General features: G+C 33.9%; 1 protein-coding gene across 1 annotated transcript; it reads right to left on the bottom strand.

The window, feature by feature from the left end:
- Nucleotides 1–1,280: 1,280 nt before the first annotated feature.
- On the bottom strand, nucleotides 1,281–3,299 carry LOC123566631 (uncharacterized). Its single transcript, XM_045360912.2, has one exon. It carries the CDS (start codon nucleotides 3,297–3,299, stop codon nucleotides 1,281–1,283), a length of 2,019 nt encoding a protein of 672 aa, XP_045216847.2.
- Nucleotides 3,300–25,182: the final 21,883 nt, after the last annotated feature.

Raw genomic sequence — 25,182 nt, 5'->3', positions numbered from 1 at the left:
TGTTTCACCTTTGAGTTTCCTGACAAATCGTATGACAAGTGCTGTAACTCTTATGAGCTTTCTTAATGAAGAGAATTTATCACAATCAATTTCAAATGGAGCCGTCATATGAACATTCTCAGACTCTGTTGACAAACTTACATTTTCTTGGAGCTTGTCACATCTTACTTCAGCGTTGAATTTATTCTAAGAATCATCATCTTCTGACAAGGTTGTCTCATTTATTGGCCACTCACAAAAGTCTTTTAGGAACCAAGTAGGACCGTGCCACCATAACTGTGAGTTAACTATTGTTTCCACTGAGCATCCACGACTACCTAGATCAGCTGGGTTGTTCTTTGATTTAACATAATGGAATTCAATATCTTGATGGCTTTTAATTTCAAGGACTCTGTTGCTAACAAATACGCAAAGCCTTTTCGTTGATTGTATCCATTTCAGTGTACATTGTGAGTCCGTGAACAAATAAAGTGCGTCAATTGGTGTTGAAATTTGATTTTTCACAAAGTCGACACATCTGACCCCTATGAGAACCGCAAGTAATTCTAGACGCGGAATGCTGATGCTTGTAGTTGGCGCTAAACGAGTTTTTGCAAAGAGCAATTCCACTTTCCTTTCAACTTCTCCTATCTGTAATAAATATACTGTCGTAGCGTTGGCTTTACATGAAGCATCAGAAAAACACACAAGCACACTTTTTATTCTTCTTGTTGCATCCACTGTGATACATCTGGGTATCTGATGATTTGGAATTGTAGCAAGATCTTCTTGAATGACTAACCAAGTTTTCATATCATCAGCACTAAGCGTTTCATCCCAGTCAATATGTTTAAGCCAAAGGTTTTGAAGAAGAAGCTTCCCCCGCAATGTGATAGGCGAATATAGTCCCAATGGGTCAAAAAGGGATGAAATCTGCTTAAGCACGAAACGTTTGGTCAGGCAGTCTGATTCTAACAATTTAAGTTGCTTAATTCCAATTGTATCTGATATTCTGTTCCATATCAGTCCTAAAACTTTGATAATATCACTTTGTGTTCTGTCTACATCTGGAATATTTTTGTATACTGTGTCATCATTTGATGTCCACTCACGTAGGTTCATGCTTGCTTCAGAAAACATTTGTTTCGAAGATACATATAGAGACTTTGCCTCACTTACAGTGTTTGTTCCGGTAATAACATTGTCCATGTAAATATCTCTTTTGAGCTTTTCAGCAATGTCTGTGTCATAGGAATCTAGATGATAGTTTATTGTTGCTCCTAATAAGAAAGGACTGGAAATCACCCCGAAGGGTACCCTGCAGAACCGGTACTCTTGAATATTGTTTTGCTCCACCGAGGGGTTCTTGCAGTCTTTAACCAAACAAAACGGGTGACATCTCTTTGATTCTCTTGCAAGCCTATCTGAAGGAACGCCTTCTCTATATCTGATACAATACCTATTTTGTTCATTCTGAATCTAATAAGAGTTCCACAAAGATCGTTGAGGAGAACGGGTCCACGGTACAAGCAATCATTTAAACTGCTTATATCATACTTTGTCTTGGCAGAGGCATCGTAAACTATTCGCAGTTTTGTAGTCGTATGATCCGTTTTCATTACTGCATGATGAGGTAGGTAGTGTAACATGCCATCATTCTGATATCTTTCCGCTGGTTCTACTATTCCTTTCTCAATTTGATCTTTGATAACTGCATCATACTTCTGCATCAGTTCTGGTTTATCTTTCAGCCTAGAGATCAAAGATTTCAGTCGACCGACGGCAAGTGGCCGATTTTCCGGAACTTTTAGATCTACATTTTTCCAGGGCCAGGTCACAAAGTATCTTTCATCTTTGAATATCAGAGTGTCTTTGAAATTCTGCATCGCTTGTTCATCATCTGTGGTTTGAACACATTCTTTGATACCTATCGACTCGATATTCCAAAAGTCTTGAAGATCTGGTTTTCTTGGAATTGATTCATCTATGCTGGTAAACACTTTGGTTGTAGAAATGTTGCTTCCATATGTCAGTATAAGCATATTCACATCATTCACATTCTCATCGACTTCACTTGATCTTCCTGTTAGAATCCAACCTAGTTTTGAAGAAAGAAGATATAGTCCTTTTTGAACTTCAATCTTATGGCCTAAAACTATATCCAGATAGTAATCATTTCCTATCAAGAGTTCAACTGAGCCATTCTTTGTTTCTGTTGGCAATGTATCAGCGAGAGTAAGACTTTTCACGAGATCTTTGAAACTATTCTTGTCAGAAATGTTGACTGGTTTTCTCTGTATGCTTCCAGTGATGGTTGGAACAATATTTGCTGTGATTATCAAGTCATTTCCATCTTTGAGTTTTATCTTCAACTTTGTTGATACAGTTTTAATTAATTGGGACTTTTCACTGCCAAATGTGACTAGTCTTATTTCTTGTTCTCCTTCTGTTTTGAGATTAAGCGAATTTGCTAAACGTTCAGTAATGTAAGTCCTCTGAGACCCAGAGTCTAGAAGAGCACGTACTTGTTGCTCACTTTGACCAGTAGGATTCTGTACATATGTATTTGCCGTTTGCATCAACATAATCTCCCTGGATGACAGAAGGGCGTTTTCGCCCGTTGAGGTATTTCTTGAAGAGCTGTCTTCAATTTCGTCTGATATATGCACACTTTCCCGAATTGTTATTTTTTGAAACTTCTCTGGGCATAAACTTCTGTGATGTACGTTGGTTTTACTGCAATAAACACAAGTATTTTTGCTTTTACAGTCACTTGATAAATGTCCTTCTTTCAAACACTTGTAGCAGCTGCCTTTAAGATATTCTTTTCTTTCATCTATGGTCTTATATTTTGGACATTCGTCACTCCAGTGGCTCTTCGAACAGTATCTGCATATTCTTTTGCTCCTTTTATTCATTTGCTCCGAACTAGCCCTGTCGTTCACTGCAAGAGCTTCTGCCGAATTCTTATAACGATCCATACTATAAGACCTGTAACTATTATTCGCATCTGCTCTTTTCACTCTGTTAAAAGCTGGCTTAACAATATCCTTTTTGGATTTTTCTGCCTTTTCACACGCTTCAACATATTCCTGAAGCAACTCACAAAGTTTATGGACAGTCCATTTTTTCTCTTTTCCCTTCTGAATTTCGAGATGACGTATCACATTGCTTGGAAGCTTTGATTTTATTACAGAAACAAACACATCTTGATTAGTGTTCTGATCAAGAACTTCTAAACTCCGTAGATGTTTGTATACACAATCCATCAATGATCTCAAGCTCTCAACATTTTCTGTTGCTGGTTTCAAGTTGATCATCTTATTATAGTGAAGATCTATTGTATCCTGAATGTTTCCAAATCTAGTTTTCAAAATGTTGATAGCTACTTCGTAGTTTTCATTCGAAAGAGCAAGTCCAGTGATGGCACCTCTAGCTTCTCCTAATAATTTGCTTCGAAGATACCAACATTGTTGTGAACTGAACTCTCAAATGACTGCCAGAACTCAACCCACTTTAGCTTGTCTCCACTGAACTGACTTATTTCTAATTTAGGGAGTTTCACTGATGATTTGCTCCGTAACTGCTTTTCCCTTTGACTTTCTAGTAAGTCACGTTGCATACTCAAATGCGTATCCAACACTTTTTGAATTTCCGTTGGCATATGTGTTTTGCTTTCGTCAAAGCCACTTATGTTTAACTGAGATGTATCCTGCCTCTTGACTTCTGTTAACTGAAATTCAATACTCTTCAGCTGAGAACAGACAGACGATACATAATCACATAATTGTGTATCTTCAGCTAACATCTGATTAATAAATTCCTCATCAGTTTCCCATATGTCCGCAGCAACTTTTTCGGACTGATCTTCAAGTTTAGTTACATATTTGTTGATTTTTTCTAGATGATCTTGAATTGTGCGTATGGTCTGATCAAGGTCTTCAGGTGGCAGAGTACTGACGTCAGTATGAGTAAGAACTGAAGCATTTCTTACCTCTGTTTGTAGAGTGTTCAGGTATCGTGTTCTAACTCCTTTCAAAAATTTAGACATCTCGACTGTCGTCCGAAATCTTTCTTCAATGGAATTTCAACTCTTCAAAAAATCCGATAATGACATAACACTTTCTTTCAAGCTCCTTATTTTCTTTTAGAATCACACAATCACTATTTTATACGAGAAAAAAATTTTTTTTTTACTATAATCCAATTTTATAACACAATTTTCCACATTCACTCTCCCGGGTTCCGGCGCCAAATTCAATGTAGTAGAGTTTTCCGCAAAATTTAATTTTTACTTTTCTACCACAAAGAAAATCCAACACACCTTTGAATTTACACACTTTTAATTTTCACTTTTTGTTTAATCCAAAATCTGAGAACTAACTCTTTTCAATTACAGAATTCTATATTTATAGTATATTTTTTTACCGCCAAAAATTGTATCAAAAGCATGAGAAATTAATGAAAAACGTGATTCATTACAATAAGGAGCAAAAATATAAAACAATCTATGTTCGCGCCCAGAGAAAAGAGCACGGAGATTTTACAGATGGAGCAAAAGTATGAAAAGTTTTCCCGCCAACGTGGAAGGAGTAAACATTGTATAATCTTATATCAGAAGCATGTTTACATTTATACAAGACAAAATTAATTACAACCATAACATTGAGCCTTATTCGTGAGATTCACGACAATGTCTAAGTGGCGTTTATGTTCTTCTAATGTTTTATTAAAGACGAGGCAATCGTCCAAGTACGCGACAGCAAAATCTAGACCCTTTAAGACTTTAGACATTAGTTCCTGGAACACCCCAGGGGCATTAACTAATCCGAAGCACATCACGTTAAATTCGAATAGACCCCTGAATGTGGTAAATGCAGTTTTTTCTTTATCTTTTTCATCAATTTGTATTTGCCAAAATCCTGAGCGACAGTATAGGGTAGTAAAGTATTTTGATTCACCTAAAAGAGCCAATATATCATCGGTATAAGGTAGAGGGTATGCTGTGGGTCTCACCAGGGCATTTGTCCTCCTAAAGTCTATACAAAATCTGGTACTGTTGTCGTTTTTATTTTTAACCAGCACAACAGGACTTGCACAAGGACTTTGAGAAGGTCTTATTACGTTAGCCTTAAGGACGTACGAGCGAATTTTTTCTAACGTTAAGAATTTTTTCATACCCTGTGAGCTTGAAGAACATTAGTTTCTAAGACAAACAAGTGCAGAAAAAACATAGGTCACCGAACTCGTTTTAATTTTATAGGGTATTTTCTTCACCCACTGTTTACGCATTTCTGAAAGTTTGTAAAATTGAAAATATGTTGGTACTTTATAAAACATATAATATCCTACTTAATCTTACAGGGATTTCAGGTCTTACAGGTTAATATGAATATATGGTGATGTTAGTATTATATAAGCATAACTGTCAATAACAAATCTCTTTAAGTTTTACATGTTGACATAGTTACCCCACCAACTTTATTTTCAATGGAAATAACGTATTTAGATCTAAAAAAAATCAAACGTTAAGATTTTCAAAATATTTTGCAGCATTAATGACAAAGAAAAATGCTTCAAAATGGAAAGAAAAAAGTTGGGGTCACTGTACATCTAAGAGATTTATTAAGAAAAAAAACTATTAAAAAGTGGTGAATTTTGATATTTTTTGTTCTTTTAGTTTTAAATTATATTTTCTAAATAATATAAAGTGCTATCTTGAAAACTTTTATTTTGTTTATAGCTTAACATTATATGTACCAGTCAGAAAAAATCAAAACCAAACCTGATCTACTTTAATAGATATTTGAAATTACCTATCCCTACCCCATTGCAATTCTTACGTCAATTTTAGGCAAATGCCAGCCAAAAATTAGGGTGAAATTTTTTTTCCGCAAAAAGCATAATATATTTGGTTAAATGGTACATTATTAGCTATATTTTAATTAGCATTAATGTTTGGCAAAACTTTTGTTAGAAAGCAATATTCGAAGAAACAATTTTCAAAATGGCGGATATCCTGAAAAAAACGCTCGTACATCCTTAAGCATTTCATCTATAGCATCACTCATAATTTTTCTATCATTTAATGGTACTCTATATGGTCGCTGCTTTATCGGTTCATGTTCTACAGTAGGAATTTTCATTGTAATCGTATTTGTCTGTGACAACTCTGAGTCATTATTCGCAAAAATGTCCCTATTTGTTTGAACTAATTTTTCTACGTACTGAAAGTGTTCCTTAGGTGCTATTATTTCTTTTGTATTAATATTTGATTTTTCACCCTTATTGTGTGATAATTTATTGACATCAGAAACAGAAGCTATACATTTTTCATCAATTTGTTCAACAGTTGCAACAGCACATCCTTTTCTTAATTTAATTGTTCTATTTGTAGAATTTACTAACATAAAAGGAAACCTACGATGCTTTCGTAACTTTATGACTGAATTAGCTACCATTAAACCAGGTTCTGTACTAAGATAACCATCTTCAACACTTTTTAATTCATATGTTTTAAAATTCTTTAGTTTAGAGTCTTTTCATATTTGTCCTGAACAAATATGCACTATCTGAGGTTTAATTACAGTATCTTTTTGCAATCTAACTACTGAAGCAATATGTACGTCTTCTTGTAATGTGACATAGCTATTTTTAACTCTCATTGATAAAAGATCAAAATAAATTCTGCATTCGTTCTGAATGAGAAAGTCCCTTCCAAGTATTGCTTTTCTATTCATATTTAAGACCACATAGTATTTATGTTCTATTTTTTCTCCACCTATTCGAAAATTAAGATTGGTGTATCCATCTACATGCAATGAATTACCATTTACAGACTGTAATGAAACTTTATGATTTTTAAATAGTTTTGGCTTCCTATTTATTGATTCATATGTCCTCCTATTAATTAAAGAGACTTCTGCTCCAGAGTCTACTAATGCCCTAATCTTCTGTTTCCCTATTCTAATTGTACAAGAGTTTGGATTCCCTGCTAGCGCTATAAAATACGTTGATAAATCATTTTTCCTACCATCGACTTCTTTATGACAGGAAGGCCTAAATATATTCCTTTTAGGTCTCAATACATTCCTATCCTACATTCTCTCATAAAATGTCCCAATTTTCCACAATTCCAGCAGTCAATATATTTTTTCCAATCATAATTGTTTTGAAATTTATTTTGGCTTAATTTCTGCATATGTCTAGTGGCTTTCTTTCGTAATAATACTGCATGAACATATTTCTGACGTGTCCTACATTGCTTGATATTATGACCTAGCCTTCTGCAATATTGACAACGAATTTGTGGCTGAATGTGATCTAAGTCTTTAGCCTTTTGACAAGTTTCTGAAAAATTTTGCTGGCTAGTAACATTTCCGAATCGTAAATTTAACCGATTTCTTAAATTTTGTTCATTCATAGCTGACGTAACTGCAGCCTGTAAAGTTTCAGGCGAATCACGCATAACTTTCATTTTAAGAAAATTTTCTGTTAACCCGTCAATAAAATGATCTATTAACTGTTTCTGAATAATTGCTAAATTTGCAATATGATTTTGGCCTTGATCTTGATTTCATAAGCATCTTCTGCCAGAGTTAATAATCTTTCAGCATAGACATTTACATTTTCATCAGGTTTTTGTTTTATATTTTGCAAAAGATATAAAGCATGCTGTGAGTCGTGTATTTCAGAAAATCTAGAAAATAAAGCATGTTTTAAAGCAGCCCAAGTACAATCTTGATTTTCGTTTTACCCATGACTTAAAATCTTCAGAATTACCATCAAATTTTGATACTATATGTTGTACACTCTGAGTTCCTATATATATTGCGGTGGAAACATTTTTTAATAGCCAAATCTTAAAAAAATTGCTGAATAGAAGCGTTGTCTGCCATTTTCAATTTAATTTTTAAACAAGCAAAAGAGAGATAGACAGTTTACTAACCTTGTTTTTCGGCGTGATCTTCTAGTGGTATTGCGTACTTCGTAGTGCCCCGACAACATTCCAAAGGTTCATCCTGTCTGTGGCTCCAGAAACGCGCGTTGTAACGTAGCGTGGCCATTTAATACAACAAACATAACCTTTTAACCAGTTTTATTAACATAGCAACAGTCTTTATTATTTCAAACATAACATTTTTACGTAAATATTATCAAGTGAAGGTTACCTTATCAATCTAGCATTTCTACCCCATCTCTCTCTCTAACTAACTAGATAGTTATGTTTCAACATATATATCCGAATTGGTTGTGTAGCTTCTATGTAAAATTACGCAATCCGTCGCGCCTTTTCCCTTAACATATTTACTTTCATCGGGGATATGTATATAAAAATGACAAACGTGCACTAGCTTAACCCTTGGGCTACATGTTTTGTAACAGGTTTGACAGCAGATAAAGAAAACTATATACAAGTTCTCTTTGTAGTAACTTTATAAAATAGGATAGAATAAAATATTTGTTTAATTCAAGCATTATAGTTTATCATCTGTCTCCGTAACATATTAAACAATGATTTATAGAATATACAATATTTCGAACCTTTCAAACCTGTTACATTACGCATCAATATTATGTTACAGTTAACTTTCAAGGAAAGGGCCGTTTACTAATATTGGCAGAACTTGTGGACCGGTCCTATTGCTATAATTGTACCACCACAAACGAGGTTTGGGGGTATAAAAGAGTGAGCTTGTCGGGCGGTCGGTCGGGCGGTCGATCGTGCGGTCGACCGGTCGGTCGGTCGGTTGGTTTTCAAGGTTTCCGGACAATAACTCATGAAAGGCTTCACAGATTTAAATAAATTTCGGTACACAGGTGTAACATCATAAAATGCAGGTCAAGTTCGACTTTGGCTACAAACCACTATTTTTGACCCCTTTCTTCCTTAAAATTTGCCAAACTCGTGGTTTCCGGATAATAACTCATGAAGGGCTTGACAGATTTAAAAAATATTTGGTACACAAGTGTAACATCATAAAATACAGGTCAGTTTCGACTTTGGCTAGAAACCACTAATTTTTAACGTAGTTAATGCCCCTTTCCAAAGTAATATTTGCCATACTTCTGTGACAAGGCCGTATTGTGGGGGTATTATTCGTCACTCCTGTGGCAGTTTAGTTTCTTTGATTGTTAATTTCTATCTGTGTTGTTATTTTATAAAAATACAGGTATTATACGCAATAAAATATGTTTAAACTATATACAAACAGACTCTATACTTTTTGTGTACATAGTTCATCCGACTTTTTTGTGGGTAGCCTTCCCTCCCATTCTTTTTTATCAAATGAAATATACTTGCATCTGTATCGAGGAAAATATGTGTACAACTGTTTGAAAAATTTAGAAAATGTTCTAGCCAGGTGTGTAAAACGATTTTTATAAGCAAGTAAAGCGTTGCGTCTGAAGAGAAAATCATTCTTCCCCTGCGTTTTACTAATGTTTGGACGCAGAGAGCCTGTGAATACTGGTAAGAAATTTCCTGATTTAATAGTATGACTTTAAAACTTGATAAATAGATTAAACGCACTAAAACAAACATTTTGGTGGAAGTTTAACACTATAAACTTAATGAATGACTTTTTCGGAACTCAGGCAATATTTTTGACTATTGACCCGCAAGCAATCCATTAAGTGTTTTATTGCATGAGGTAAAAAATAAATTTTCATTACAATGTTTCTCCAAGTTACGATTACAGTACATGTATAGGAAAATATACTGATTGGCTTTAGACCAGTCAATATCATAAACTATGGACCGACGACTTAAATAAGATATGTTATAAAATTTATCCTTACACGAGAATGAAAAGGGTCCCCGTAATATAATAATACGAACAGTCAAAATATATTTGGTCCGTTTTGACATGACTCATCGCAATTTTTTTCATTATTTCTAATATTACATCGCTTTTCACAAATATATGTCAGAGTGCACTCGCATGTACAATACGAGTTTAATTACAAAAAAGGGTTATTATAATTGATACATAATGCGTTTATTTCATTTTAACTGCATGAAAATAGTTTTAAACAGCCCTGAACGTATCTGAAATTTTTTCTACAATTTCAACTTTTACCACAATATTTGCAATATAGAGATATTGCCTGAATCTATAAATTTGAGTCAAGAATGTACTAGTTATGAGACTCATTCTGATTATAAATACATCACAAACAACGCGTAACGTTCCGCCAAAGGCGGTATAGCACTTTGATCCTCAGACATGATGGGATATCGTGTCATCCAGTTTCCATTAATAGTTTACGCGCAAGTGGCATTTTGCGCATGTGTGAATATGCATAATACTTAGTAACTATGACAGTGTGTGTACAATTTTGCGAAAAGAACTTGTGTCTCTTTTTTATTACGATATTTTTAGATACATTCTTTATGATACTTTTTCTGATTTTCTTAAATATGATAGTTGAATAAAACATTGCATATATGAAGTTACGCATTTCTTTATTTCTTTTTTAGTTAATTTTTAGACAGATGATACATCAAAGTATATAGGAAGAAAAACATCTATTTCAAAATACGCTAGCTCCCGTATTGAAGCTGTTTTTTATTTATTTATTTTTTTTATTTTGCTTTATGTGAGTAATCTATCAAAACATCACTGAATGTAGCATGTTTTCTGTGACCGTGTTTACTCGGCGCGTAAACTTATATTTATAATTATTCATCATCAAAAGTTAAATTCTAATTTAAATGAAAATTTGAAATATTCCATACAGGGATAATTATGATTACTCGGTGTATACCCATCCTTATAACACTGGATTAAAAATAAAAACGCAGCAAAATCAATTATCACTATTTTCGCAGTATTTTCCAACGCACTCATTTTATTTAGTACAGATAGAAAGAAATATGTTGATCAGTGTTATTATACAAATATATTGTCAGCTAACGATGATAGATCTACGTTGACGAAATCAGCCATATTCTGTAAAAACATAATGTCCATATTTAGGTCACAATAAGGTAAATAGTTTTCCCTATATTTTCTATATAAAACTGACCTTTTTTAAAGAGCTACCAAACATAGCTAGACCCATTTCAGAGAACAAATCCTTACCTCATTTTAAAGAGTTATGATAAAACTGATATAAAATGAAGAGAAAAGTAGGGGTCATGTATCTTCTAAGAGAGATTTCTCCAGTCACATTTGCTTACTGTAAACTGACATCAAAATCACACTGCTGTGACCTGGAAGTACTACTCATACTAAAATGGAGCTTGACTTCACCAAATACAACCTGCTCTCCCATTTTTCCTACCAAAATGTCAAAAATACATCCACAATGAAATTTCAACAGAAACTAGCTTCAATTTAGACCTCTGTTGCCATGCCAAGTGAAAAATTAGTGTTCAAATACCTGGCAGCCATTACGCGACTAGACTAGATGGCTCCCACGTTGGTTCCTTTAGTTTAGTTAGGCCTACTAAGAAAAACTGTTTTTTTGTAATAGTCTCAATTTCATTTGTATAGTACCAGTAACATATCTGCATGAAAAATACCAAGTTTCAGCTTGATTAAATCAGTTTTCCAGGTTTTATGGCAATTTCAATAATGCGGGTCCCTGCGTCAATTTTCCTTCAAAATTGATGTGGCGACATAATTTTTAACCAGTTCTTCTAGGCAGAGCTGGTTTTTGCCCTATTTCATAAATTTTCACCATAATTTGCGAGGAAATTACACACTTACACTTTGAAATATACCAAATGTCCCCTCTGAAAGGTATAGATGGGCAAAATTTAGCGTGTAAATGTGCATTTTTTTAAAAAAAAAAAAATACACCCAACACAGTGAAAATGTGATCCTTTGGGTTTTTATCAATTTTTGCAGCAAAATTTCAATGAAATGCTCATTATTTACCAAAATCTGACCAAACTAGTTCATTTTTATCAATATCTGGACAAATCTCACTTTTGACCCACATTTTCTTATAAGAAAAACTGTTTTTCTGTAATAGTCTCAATTTCATTTGTGTAGTACCAGTAACATATCTGCATGAAAAATACCAAGTTTCAGCTTGATTAAATCAGTTTTCCAGGTTTTATGGCAATTTCAATAATGCGGGTCCCTGCGCCAATTTTCCTTCAAAATTGATGTCGCGACATAATTTTTAACCAGTTCTTCTAGGCAGAGCTGGTTTTTGCCCTATTTCATAAATTTTCACCATAATTTGCAAGCAAATTACACACTAACACTTTGAAATATACCAAATGTCCCCTCTGAAAGGTATAGATGGGCAAAACTTAGAGTGTATATATGCATTTTTTTTTTAAAAAAAAATACACACAACACAGTGAAAATGTGATTTTAGGGGTTTTTATCAATTTTTGCAGCAAAATTTCAATGAAATGCTCATTATTTTCCAAAATCTGACCAAACTAGTTCATTTTTATCAATATCTGGACAAATCTCAATTTTCCCCACATTTTCTTATAAGAAAAACTATTTTTCTGTAATAGTCTCAATTTCATTTGTATAGTACCAGTAACATATCTGCATGAAAAATACCAAGTTTCAGCTTGATTAAATCAGTTTTCCAGGTTTTATGGCATTTTCAGTAATGTGGGTCCCTGCGTCAATTTTCCTTCAAAATTAATGTCGCGACATAATTTTTAACCAGTTCTTCTAGCCAGAGCTGGTTTTTGCCCTATTTCATAAATTTTCACCATAATTTGCAAGCAAATTACACACTAACACTTTGAAATATACTAAATGTCCCCTCTGAAAGGTATAAATGGGCAAAACTTAGAGTGTAAATAATTATACATTATTTTTTTTAAAAAATACAACACAGTGAAAATGTGATTTTTTGGGTTTTTATCAATTTTTGCAGCAAAATTTCAATGAAATGCTCATTATTTACCAAAATCTGACCAAATTAGTTCATTTTTATCAATATCTGGACAAATCTCAATTTTTGCACACATTTTCTTATAGCTCACAATAAGGTAAATAGTTTTCCCTGTATATTCTATATAAAACTGACCTTATTTAAAGAGCTACCAAACATAGCTAGACCCTTTTCAGGGAACAAATCCTTACCTCATTATAAAGAGTTATGATAAAACTGATATAAAATGAAGAGAAAAGTAGGGGTCATATATCTTCTAATAGAGATATCTCTGGTCACATTTGCTTACTGTAAACTAACATCAAAATCACACTGCTGTGACCTGGAAGTACTACTCATACTAAAATTGAGCTTGACTTCACCAAATACAACCTGCTCTACCAAAATGTCAAAAAATATACAAAATATATACATTTAAAGTACTTTTAGTTTAAATTGCTTCATTCCGACATATACTGGAGTCTGCTATTTATACCAGCGCTCCAACTCTGCATTGAGTCACAGCTGTTCCTAATCCCGTACCGTACATTCGTAAACTATAGGTTTTGTTAAAAAAAGGGCGGAAACTTTCATCGTTCTATGCCATCAAAATGCTTCAGAAACACCTTAAAATCCGCTTATTAAGGAATCGTCCGTTTGATAAATTTATATATATATATATATTACTAAGTCATTTGCTCAAACACTGAAAGAGTATTTCGTACTAACCTGCGTTGTATAAATGCCCGCCACACCCCACCTCGTTGTAATTTGAGATAAAACAGCAGAAGTACCAACTTAAAACTGACAAAAATATGCAAAAATAGCCCTTGGGTCTGCTGAACAAGTATTCTTTTCTTTACAAAATCATGTTCGTTTGATTTCTCTGAGCATGTTTCAAATAGATATATTGTTTTCCGTTATAAAAATGCTTAGATAATCAAATTTATGCTGATTATTGTACTTTACTGAAATATATTTTAGGATTACAGAAATTTTGAAAAATGTTTAAAATAGCACCATATCTAGGGGCAAATTAAATTAAAACTAAGCTGGTGACCTAGTATTTTTATTTCATTCTTCAATAAATTATAACATGATCTCTTAATACAAAACATTTCATCAAAATCTATTATTGAGAAAAAAATACGAAACTGTAGCGAGCGTCCTTAAATAACTACAATAAAATATGTATATTATGTCTCATTCTCCATTAAATAGAATCATTTTTTGTCAATCATTATCTATCGTTTTGTATTATTATGTTGTGTTATTTATGTTGCATTTCTTTGTTATGACAGATTCTCTAATTTCAAATAAACTTCGTTATCGTTTCCCTTATATAAAGAAGGCTTAGGGTAAGTCTCGACATTATCCTACTTATACCTCATCCTAGTTCACTGTAACCAAACTATAGCAGGTCACATTTTTCTACAATCTGGAACGAAAGCCTAGCAATATGTTTAGGGTTGTCATTCGTTAAGAGATTTAATTAGTCATTTATGTCTTTATATACCTATCTTAACAAGCATTCTATTGTTGCCCTCCTTTTACTGCGTGATTGTAGTTAATTTATTAGTTATATGAATATATTTGTCTCTTGTTTTTGTAGCGAATGGAATGAAATAAACTTTTGAAAATTTTGTTACAGAACAATGCACATCCATTAACTAACTGAATTATAAACATAAGACTTATTATAAAAAAATGTCCATACTTTCTATATATTCATAAAACCAGGGACGCAGTTAGTCTGTGTTCAGACCCTGTGTTTTGTTCGCAGGAGATAACGAAAAATCACCTTTTTATCTGAAAAAAAATCAAGGGTCACCAAGACTAGAATTACTTTTCTCTTTTCTGTTACTTTTATTTAACTCTGCGCATAGCAAAATAAATTCGACTGTAAGTTTTTTAAAATACTTCCAGCGTTTTATTTCAACCCGACTCGGCGGGACGATATTACGAAGCCTCGATTGTGGAGGAAAGAAGCTTGATTAAAATGTTCCCGCCAAAGAATAAATTCTTTGCATTAAGCTGTGCTTAATTGCATATATGAAGAAACTCCCTCAAGAATAAATTATCTGCGTCGGACCAGCTGCAATGCTTTTTCGTCATCTGAAAATCTATTTTTTAGGAAGAAAGTTTTTTTGCTGGACCAGCTACTCTGTTTAACTGTGACCTTTCGGTCTCTGTCTCTCTGTCTCTCTCTCCGGTGGGGCTCAAACTCCGGAGCTCTCGATCAAGAGACGAACGCTCTACCACTGAACTATCATGGCACACGATTCCACTTTCAGTGCAGTAATTTGGTCTAATGGTAGAGCGTCACCTCCGGTGCGGAAGGTCGCGAATTCAATCCCCGGTCGCGTATCAAGGATGTGAAAAATGGTACCAGCTGCTTCTTTAATATATGTTCAGCATTATGCGGATAGAACAAGCTTTCTCTCAAACTCGTAATCTCGCATGCATGAGATGTGGAGACTGATGTCTAAATTGGTAGACTTTGTTTCAAGATTCACCTTAAATTAAGTAATTTGGTATCAGATATAGGATCAGATATACTACTTTCGTGCTGACCATACATGTAGGCATAGGAAATAGAGATCAATATAATTGCACCTTTACTAATCCTACCAGGTGTTCTGTATTACAAAAAGTGGATCTATTGTGACATTTTGATACAAGCAAAACTGTATTATCTGCACTATTATTTACCTACTGGTACGGTACTTCGTTTTATTATTGGCTTGTTAAAAGTTAACGTTTTACCATATGTAAGTTGACAGAATCATAGGAACCATGTCTTGAGGGGTAAATCAAACACAAATGAATAAATCCTTAATGATTTTGTTGTGAAAAAAAGTATGATATTATGTTTAAAACAGTTTTCATTTTCCACTCAATTGTGTAATTGCAAGGGAAGTAAACTAATAGATCTCTACTTATAAGTACTAGCCTAAGGCAAGAGTTGTCATTCTTTGCGGATCACTGTAAAATAAAAATTAAAACTTCTGTTATTGATAATAACAAAACTATCATAAACTCCACATTTGTGAAATCATTTTTGGTTATTTCAAGGACTTGGAAATTACTTTCTAGACTTTATTTAATGTAATATTATCATTGAAAATTTTAGGGCCTATCTCTAATACATGTAAAGGGGAGCAACCGCCTGGCGTATTGTAATCGATGAGCGTCGATAAATATTTCTGGTAAAATCAAGCAAATCCTCATATCATAAAATTACATTTGAACGAACTTTTTAAAAGTTTAAAACATGTATTTTCACGAATTTAAATCGACAACGGGTCGCATACTATATTTTAATAAAGCTACTCTTGTGCTGTGTTTACACTGTAACATCATGTCACTGGTTTTATCTTTAAATATCAAAAGCAATTATAAATGAATTAATAAATAAAATTGAATCATGCAATAAGTTAGTCTATCCAATTCTGAAAATTCACAAATGATGCATTTACCAATCGACAAAGCGTTATTGTGATATTCTTCTGTAAAGTGTGTAAATATATAAATTCATAACATAAATGTACATTTGTGTCACGGTATAGGACTTGAATGTTAAAACAGGGAGAAAATGTGTAGGTAGCTCAGCCGGTAGAACATGGAACGGTATTCCAAGGCCCCGGGTTCGAGTCCCGGTCTGATTGCAATTTTACTCACCCTGTGACATTTTGCGCCCAACGTGGAACCGTGACTGAAAATACTCCCGAGATCCTCTATCCCATTAGAAATTCGATGACGCATTTCATATTGCGGGGGAGTATGTCACGGTATAGGACTTGAATATTTAAACGGGGATAAAATTTGTAGGTGGCCGGTTAGCTCAGTCGGTAGAGCATCGGAACGGTATTCCGAGGCCCCGGGTTCGAGTCCCAGTCTGTCTGCACAGTTTTCTCACCCTGTGGCATTTGTGTTTTTGTGATAAAAAGATGAATGAAGCTGTATATCAACATTCTTTAATTTTCTAACATGTTAACATGTCGGTACCTTGGTAATATATGAAAAATATAAAAAAAATTAAAAAATATATCATAATTATTTTATCAGTAATTTTAAATGTTTTGACCATTCCCGTTATATTTTATGTAACCCTGGCAATATTTAACTGTGTTTGCTGATTGTGTGCATCGCGTCTATTTCCCTAACTTCAGTATTTATTTAATTACCTAACTATAGTTATATATTATACAGTGACGTAGCGAGTGTATGGGTCAGTGAAAAGGACGTATGAATGTGTTGTCCAGTTTTGCACGTGCATTTATACTAATCGCGCGAAAATTCTCTTCCCGCCTATCTTCTATCTGACTAAAGTACATCTCCAATTGAATCTTTTAAAGGTAATTTCAAATACTGATTGGGGAGCCGATCGCAAGGTTTTATTAAGACTTTATAGAGCTTTAATTCGGCGACGCCGTCTAAATTCGTTTTCGTTAACTATGCCACGTGACTTCAGTTTGCAAATCAAACTACTTGATAACGCATTATAGATAATTTATCAAACTGGATGATTTATGCAACACTCTGCCCGATTGGACGAGAGTGTCAATTTCTTTCACTCTGTTGATTGTGCTACGCTGAGTGAAATGTAGACAAAGCGGTTATCCTAAACGACGCTGTTCACAGTTTTAAAGCTAACTTTGGCTCAGTATATTTAGCAAGAATATTGATATATCTCAAAATGATAAGTAAGTTTAATAAATATGATAAAAACCTGTTCAAATACCAACATATATCAAATTAAAGAAAGAGCTGAATATGGCCTGCGTATCACATGAATAAGGGTGTGATAAGAGTCTTTTATGTAGATAAGTGCTTTTTAAAAGATTTTCCTTGTTACAATTGTCGTCTGTATATGAAAAGGTTCCTGCTTTTGTGACTTATTCAGATTGCATATTAAAATGAGTACTTGTTTGCTTTGATATATTTGTTATAAATTATTTAACTGATTTATTATATATGAATATTTTTCTTTAGGATGGTATGCAAATATTGAACTCAGTTGAAATCTGTTTTATTATATATATGCTATATAATGACTGAATCTCATTACACTGAAATGAAGGCACGCTGCATACAGTTTATCTATGTGATATGACTACAGTCAAACTTTGCTTATGAAACAGAAATATTGAAATAATTACAATTGTATGTTTTGCTTGACCTTCACTTTTTTATAGGTGTGACGTCATTGTCCAGAGATTCTTGAATAGCGAATATGCATTTGTTAAAGCGGGATCAGTTGGCCTATTTTAGAAATAAATAAAAATAATAAATAAGATAATCCTTTAATCGATTTTTTCTCATGTATTCTAATCAAACTTGATTTGTTAGGCCCGCAGCCAACTTTGTTCAGCAGGGACATTTAACCCCTTTTAGGGGCTGCTAGAGTTAAAACTAGAAATGCCTTTATACAGCGTCTCATGAACAGCTTGGTGGATCTTTGTCATACTTGGTCTGGAGCATCATTATAAGGTCCTCTTCCAAATTTATTTATATAGGAACTTGGGCCCTATTAGGGACCACTATAGCTAAAAGTAGATATGCCTTTCTTCGCATTAACCACTAAAATGTAATGGATTTTTATCAAACTCGATGTGTAACAATATCGTAAGGTCTCCTGCTATTTTGTTACAAATGGGGATAGGGACCAATTTAGCTAAAATATAAACACGTTTAATGACCTTTTCTCATGAACCGCTTCATGAATCTTCATCAAAATACTGCTGTAATTATTCGTCTTAGGATAAACGAAACAAAATTGCAGCCCTATGAAACCTTTGCGAAAAATTAAAAGAGAACCATTTACAAATGTAAATTGTTAAAGTGCGGTGTTTAGTTTTGCAATTTGAAAAATGTTAGATGAAAGATGAATGTTAGATGAAAAATTCATAAACTTCTTTCCTTATTACAATTCGCCGACCATCATTTTTAAAGATATTTCTTGTTAGATCTAAGCTATAATACGATTGTGTTGTTTATTTCAGCAAGAAAATCTTTATTTACAAATGTTAGATACCATAATCAAGGTCTTCGTATTGCTCTCGGTGCATTCCGAACATCGCTAGTTGAAAGCTTGTATGCTGAAGTAAACGAACCCTCTCTTTACACACGCAGAGAAAATCTTTCATTGCAATATGCTTTGAGAGTGGCTGCAAACAAATCTAATCCTGCTCATAAAATCATTTTTAAACCCAAGAACTTCGATTCATATGAGAAAAAAACAAAACAAATTAAACCGTTTGGATTTCGCATAAAATCTTCTATGAATGAAACTGACTTTGAATTCGATGGTATTAAAGAAAATTCAATTCCAGATACACCACCATGGACCCTGAATTCCCCTACAGTTCTTTTTGATATGAAAACTGCCTTTAGAAAGTCTGAAACAAACCCTGAAATATTCAAGTTATTTCATTTTAAGAAATGACTCTGTAACATACCCCAAAATTTAGAGAGTGTATCTTTTAATAAAGAAACATGTCAGACACCAAAAAATAGTAATTTTATATAGACTTAACCGATCCAATTTTTTACAATTTCTCTTCAAACACAACTGCCCCCTCTGCTGAATGGAATATAGAGGCCAAATGCCCACTGACACCTACTATTCTAAAGTGACAATTGAAAAGTCGTCAGGCATTCACTCAGACACTTATTCCAGATTTTACAAAAAACATTGTATTGCTTGATTTTGACACCAATTTTATAATTGTAAACATAGCCTTTTTATCCAACCAGCTTACATCTCATTTACTCTTACGGGTTTCCCTACACTTTTTACAATTAATCCAAAACCGCGTTTCAATAACAACATCTGACTTAAAGAGAACATAACATTACAATATACATGCCTTTCAGTTATCATAATTTTAAAGTAAACACGTGCAAACAAATGTGTTGTTTTCACTCTCATCTAAAATCCAAGCCTCCTGTACCATTTTATGTATAGTATGTCACCATGTCTTATGTCAACTGTACTGAAAATATGAAATAAAACTGCATTTCTTCTTTAAATGACCACCATGAAAAAAAACAAAGACAACTGTCAAACAGGGAATGCCACGTACCAAAAACGCAGCCTCCCCAAAACGTAACCCACAGCACGCAGACGCGCACACCACAAACCCATACACATACACGCGCACACACACAAAGCCAACACATTAGGACAAAACGAACAAACAAAGGGACACAGTGGGGCACCTTCTTGGAACGGTCAGTGGCAAAAACACCACTGGGGAGCTTAAACCGGTTTATGGTGCGCACCCAACCTCACTCTTATCCCCACCATGTTCCAAAGACACGGGGCAGTGTAAATAAAAGTAATCCCCTCCAGGGGAATCTCTAACACACGTAATGGAAACAAAAAGGCATGGCATGTAAAACACAAAAATGCTCGTGTATAAATATATAAAAAGCAAACCTTTAGAACCAAAAACGTATGTACTCAATGCCTTTTCAGAAGACAGAGCAACAAGAGAAACACCCTTAAGGGCCCGACGAAACAGGCCAGAAGACAGATATCAAAAGTCAATGTTTAGGCAACAAGTATAAAACCCCTCCTGTATTGAGTGCGTGTAGTCCTTTTTAAACAAATACTACTTACCTACAATATTTAGTATAAATGATGCAGCAGGGTGGTGTTTCCATACACCACCCATCACTACAAACAGTGATTTTTTCATTGTCAACACATTTTCTCATCCTAGGGAATTACTGAAAGTGACTTAAGCAAACAGTAAACAAATACTAGATGATATCTGGATAGAGCTCACACACTATTTACACTATCATTACAGTATTTTAGGACTTACAGGTCTTTCAAATAAAGCTCTACTGCAGTTGTTTTCATCAGCTTCCGGCCACAGGGCCAAAGATACAAGCTGCTATCACTAATAAAGACAGAAAAACTTGCAAAATAAATGCTACTGTGATAAGTTTATTAGTTTATTAAAGTTTATTAAAGTCTCATCCACATTTACATGATATGTACATAATCACAAAATTTCAATCTAATAATTTATATGGTCATTCTAATAAGAATTAAAAGAGACTATAAAATGTTCTACATATATAGCATTATATTCTAGAAACATTATTACTAAAAAATAAGCTATGTTTGCTAATCATGACACATTAATTTATTAATGCATCTAAAACCTGACTTAAAAAACTGATAAATATAAAAGAGTTGTCTAATCATATTAGGCATGAACAGGTTAGCAAACACATCTTACCACTAAATATAAAATGATGAATATGTTAAAACAATAAAATGCCTTAAATTTAAACGTTGTTTTTCATCTATATAAAATACATATTCCGATTTGATAGACAAACATACACATACCACAACTAGGGCTTTTCTCTATTTTGATATATGAGCCGCGCCATGAGAAAACCAACATAGTGGGTTTGCGACCAGCATGGATCCAGACCAGCCTGCGCATCCGCGCAGTCTGGTCAGGCTCCATGCTGTTCGCTTTTAAAGCCTATTGGAATTGGAGAAACTGTTAGCGAACAGCATGGATCCTGACCAGACTGCGCGGATGCGCAGGCTGGTCTGGATCCATGCTGGTCGCAAAACCACTATGTTGGTTTTCCCATGGCACGGCTCATATATTTATTCATTCAAATCATAATATATCCCACTTTCATTTACATAGTTTATACTAGATATTTCTATCCTGTTAATGCAGGTATTATTATTTATCTACTGAAATGCACTAACTTTACAGTCGACAGAACACTTTGAAATGTTGGTATTAATTTGCTGTTATAAATACTCTTTTAGTTTTAAAACACAAATCGCTATAGAATATCAGACAGCATTTACAGTTACAGGTATTTTGACTACTCCCAATTTGAGTCTAGCCCGTTGTTACCTTTTGCACTATTTAAATGTACAAAGCAAAAGAAGATCGATGATTGATGAGAGAACGCAGCAATCACTTGCTGCGGTCAGCCATTGCTGCGCTCACTCATCCACTGGCACTAGACCCTGCTCTAAACCATCAAGCACTCACTCTTGCGGTATAGCCCAACAAACCCCAGTGATCATAGTAGTAGGTTACGTTCATTAATACGAGCATATTAAAGTTTGATATACATTACAGCTATAACACATTATTACACATATTAAGAAATAATAAATAAAGATCTATACACATTACAAGTTATTATTTTAAAAGTTCAACTATGATACAGGTATTTTTTACGTTTATCCAGAATTAAGTAGCAGGATTTTGCAGCTTCTTTAACAATACTACCATTGGAGAGTATAAAATTGAGCTTGTTACAGTCGCTAAACATTAGAAACCCATTATCAATCTCATTGGCTTTGCTGAACAAATTGTTTCTTATGTCATTGTAAAATGGACATTTCAATATCACATGAAGTTCATTTTTTACCCCAGAGTTACATACCGGGCATATTCTATCGTTTTCTGTTAGTCTTTCATAACGCCCTGTTTCGAGTCTAATTGGTGCGACTCCACAACGGAATTTAGCCAGAGCTGATCTATGTTTTATTGGTAACACTGCTGTAGAATAGTCCTCTGTTTCAAAACTAAATTTAAAATTTCTGTAGGTTCTCCACTTACTATTACCATGATTACTGACACTATACAGACAATGTAATGACTCAATCCAGTCATCTAAGTACTTATTAAGGTAATTTCCTTGCAATTTATAAATCAGTTCTGTCTTATATAAATGTACATTTCCTAATTCAATATACTCATTGCAGTGATATTTCTTACACAATTCCTGAACTGTAAAATACCAGTTTCTACATTGTCTGCCACTCATATGTTTACAATGTTTGAATACCACCTTGTTAATTCTATTATCATCCATTTTTGAAAGTCTACAGTAATATATAGCAACATATTTCACTTGTTTTGAAAAAGTTGGCTCCCAGCCCATGTCACCAGCAACAGCGAGGTTAGGTGTGTATTTACCCGTTCCCATGAAAAACCGCATGGCCCTATTTTGTATTGCATCAATACAAGAAAACTGTCTTGTGCCCCACATGGCAGCCCCATATGCAATCACTGACCTTAACTTAGGAGTCGTACAATTTGGAATAAACATGAAAAGGCATACCACCAATCAATTTGAATTTTGCAATTAGAAGACCTAAGTAAGGCTCTCCCTGCTGCTTGTGACACGAACTTAGCTGTTACTTTGTAATCTAGAAATTCATTAAGTGTTAAGCCAAGATATGTATATTTATCTTTGTATTCCAGTATCTTATCATTACATTTAAACACAAACTGGGACCTCTGCATGGAACTTGTTCTAAAGTGAATAATATTGCTTTCTGACGTATTAATGAACATGTTGTTATTTTGACACCACTCATATAAGCAATTTAACATCATCTGTAAGTCTTGTTCATTTTTTGCAAGAATGACTACATCATTTGCATATAACAATATTGATAAGTGTGTTCCATTTTCAAGTTCAATACCCAAACCTAACGCATTTAATCTAATAGCCAAGTCATTGATAAAACAATTAAAAAGTAAAGGTGACAAAATACAACCCTGGCGTAAACAAATGTTTACATCCAACCAATCAGACCTATATCCATTTACTCTTATACAAGACTGGACATTTGAATACAGTGACTTTACAGCTTTCAGCATCCTATTCTTTATGCCCATTTCTGCAATACGGCTCCATAAAATGGATCGGTCAATTTTACCGTATGCTTTTTGGAAGTCTATAAATGCGGCGAATGTAGGCATTCGCTTTTTAAGCCTAGATTCAATAATGGACGCCAGACTTGCCAACAGTACTTCTCCCTTTTCTGAAACCGTTTTGCTCGTCTTGTAGTAAATTATTGTTTTCTAACCATTTTGACATTCTATCATTCAAAATTGAACAGTATAACTTGTACATTGTAGGTGCTAGTGTAATTCCTCTATATGACAAGGGGTCCCTAGGGTCTAGCATATTTGACTTTGGTATTGGGTTAATGATTCCTTCACCCCAGTCTGTTGGGACTTTGCCAGTCTCAAAACACACATTAAAAATTCTATGTAAAACTGTCACACAAGTATTATTTCTAAAAAAAATCATATGGTATGTTATCAATACCACTAACTTTATTTTTACCAGCTTTATTAATGGCATTTTCTACCTCAAATATTGATATATTATCATTAAATTCTGGAACATATCTACTTTCACAAAGATTACCACCTGTAGAAGTATTGTCTTTACAATACGCATTCTGGTCACCTTGATATAACTTTTCAAAACATGTTTTCCAGTATTTTATTTCAATACATAATCTGGATCTGAATTTACCGAACCATTCTCTTCAATAATTTCCATTGGTATTGGCAGAGTTTACACCAACTTTCCCTATAGAATCTATTTTGATCATGTTCTACACAAGACAATAAATCTTCCTGTAAAGTGTACCAATATCTTCTTTTTGCACCTTGGACAGCTTTGTTAAAAGTATTTCTACAAGCATTATAATGCATTTTAAATTGCTTTTTCCTATACGGACAAGAACGCCTAAAACATGTTTTACAGGCAATATTCCACAAGTCAGTTAATTCATCACACCACCATCGTTTACCAACCCTCTGCTTCCGATTTGAAATTGAATTACTATCGGGTACAATTTTATGAGGAATATTCTGCATCATTTCAGATGTAATAGTTCTGCATAATGATATCTAACACTGATTAATACATTCCTGAGTGCGAAAACCCTGTTCCATATCATTTACTGCCTGAAATAATTTTGCAACAGTTTCTTCACTCTGCAAGAAATTTGTAGGAATTTTAGCCGTCAAGAACTTGATTTGTTCTACTTTCTCGGGCAATGGAGTAGGATCATACACATTATCAAATGTATGTCGAACATTCCAAATCAGAAACGAGTGATCAGGAATACCCAATGGCTGCTGGAAATTTATTTCCTGTGCTAAAACTGACGGACGAATAACTTTAAAATTATCAATTAGATGTAAATCTGTATGACTTACTAAGCAGTAGTCAACCATTGATGAACCTTGTGACCTTATGCATGTGTAGTCATTGCTAACATGGTTTCTGCCATTAACTATACAAAAATTTGCATTGATTAAAAATTTTAAAAAAAGTTTCACTGTACTCATTACAGGTAAAGTCTATTACATTTCGGAGTGGAACATTATCAACTCCTTCAATGAAGTCAGACTCATCACCACAGCGACTATTAAAATCACCACAAATTAAAATGGTTCCTTTATTTTGATATGTATATATATTACTCAACAATTTATCAAAGAAATCATCGGCATCGACATTTCTTGTTGA

The sequence above is a fragment of the Mercenaria mercenaria genome, chromosome 2, assembly GCF_021730395.1.
Source record: "Mercenaria mercenaria strain notata chromosome 2, MADL_Memer_1, whole genome shotgun sequence".
In the NCBI taxonomy this organism is placed as follows: Eukaryota; Metazoa; Mollusca; class Bivalvia; order Venerida; family Veneridae; genus Mercenaria; species Mercenaria mercenaria.
Note: the sequence above shows the minus strand (reverse complement) of the source record. Positions and strands in the feature narration are given on the sequence as shown.

Coding starts and splice junctions, on each gene's coding strand:
- LOC123566631 (XM_045360912.2), bottom strand. CDS start 3,299: ATGATCAACTTGAAACCAGCAACAGAAAATGTTGAGAGCTTGAGATCA.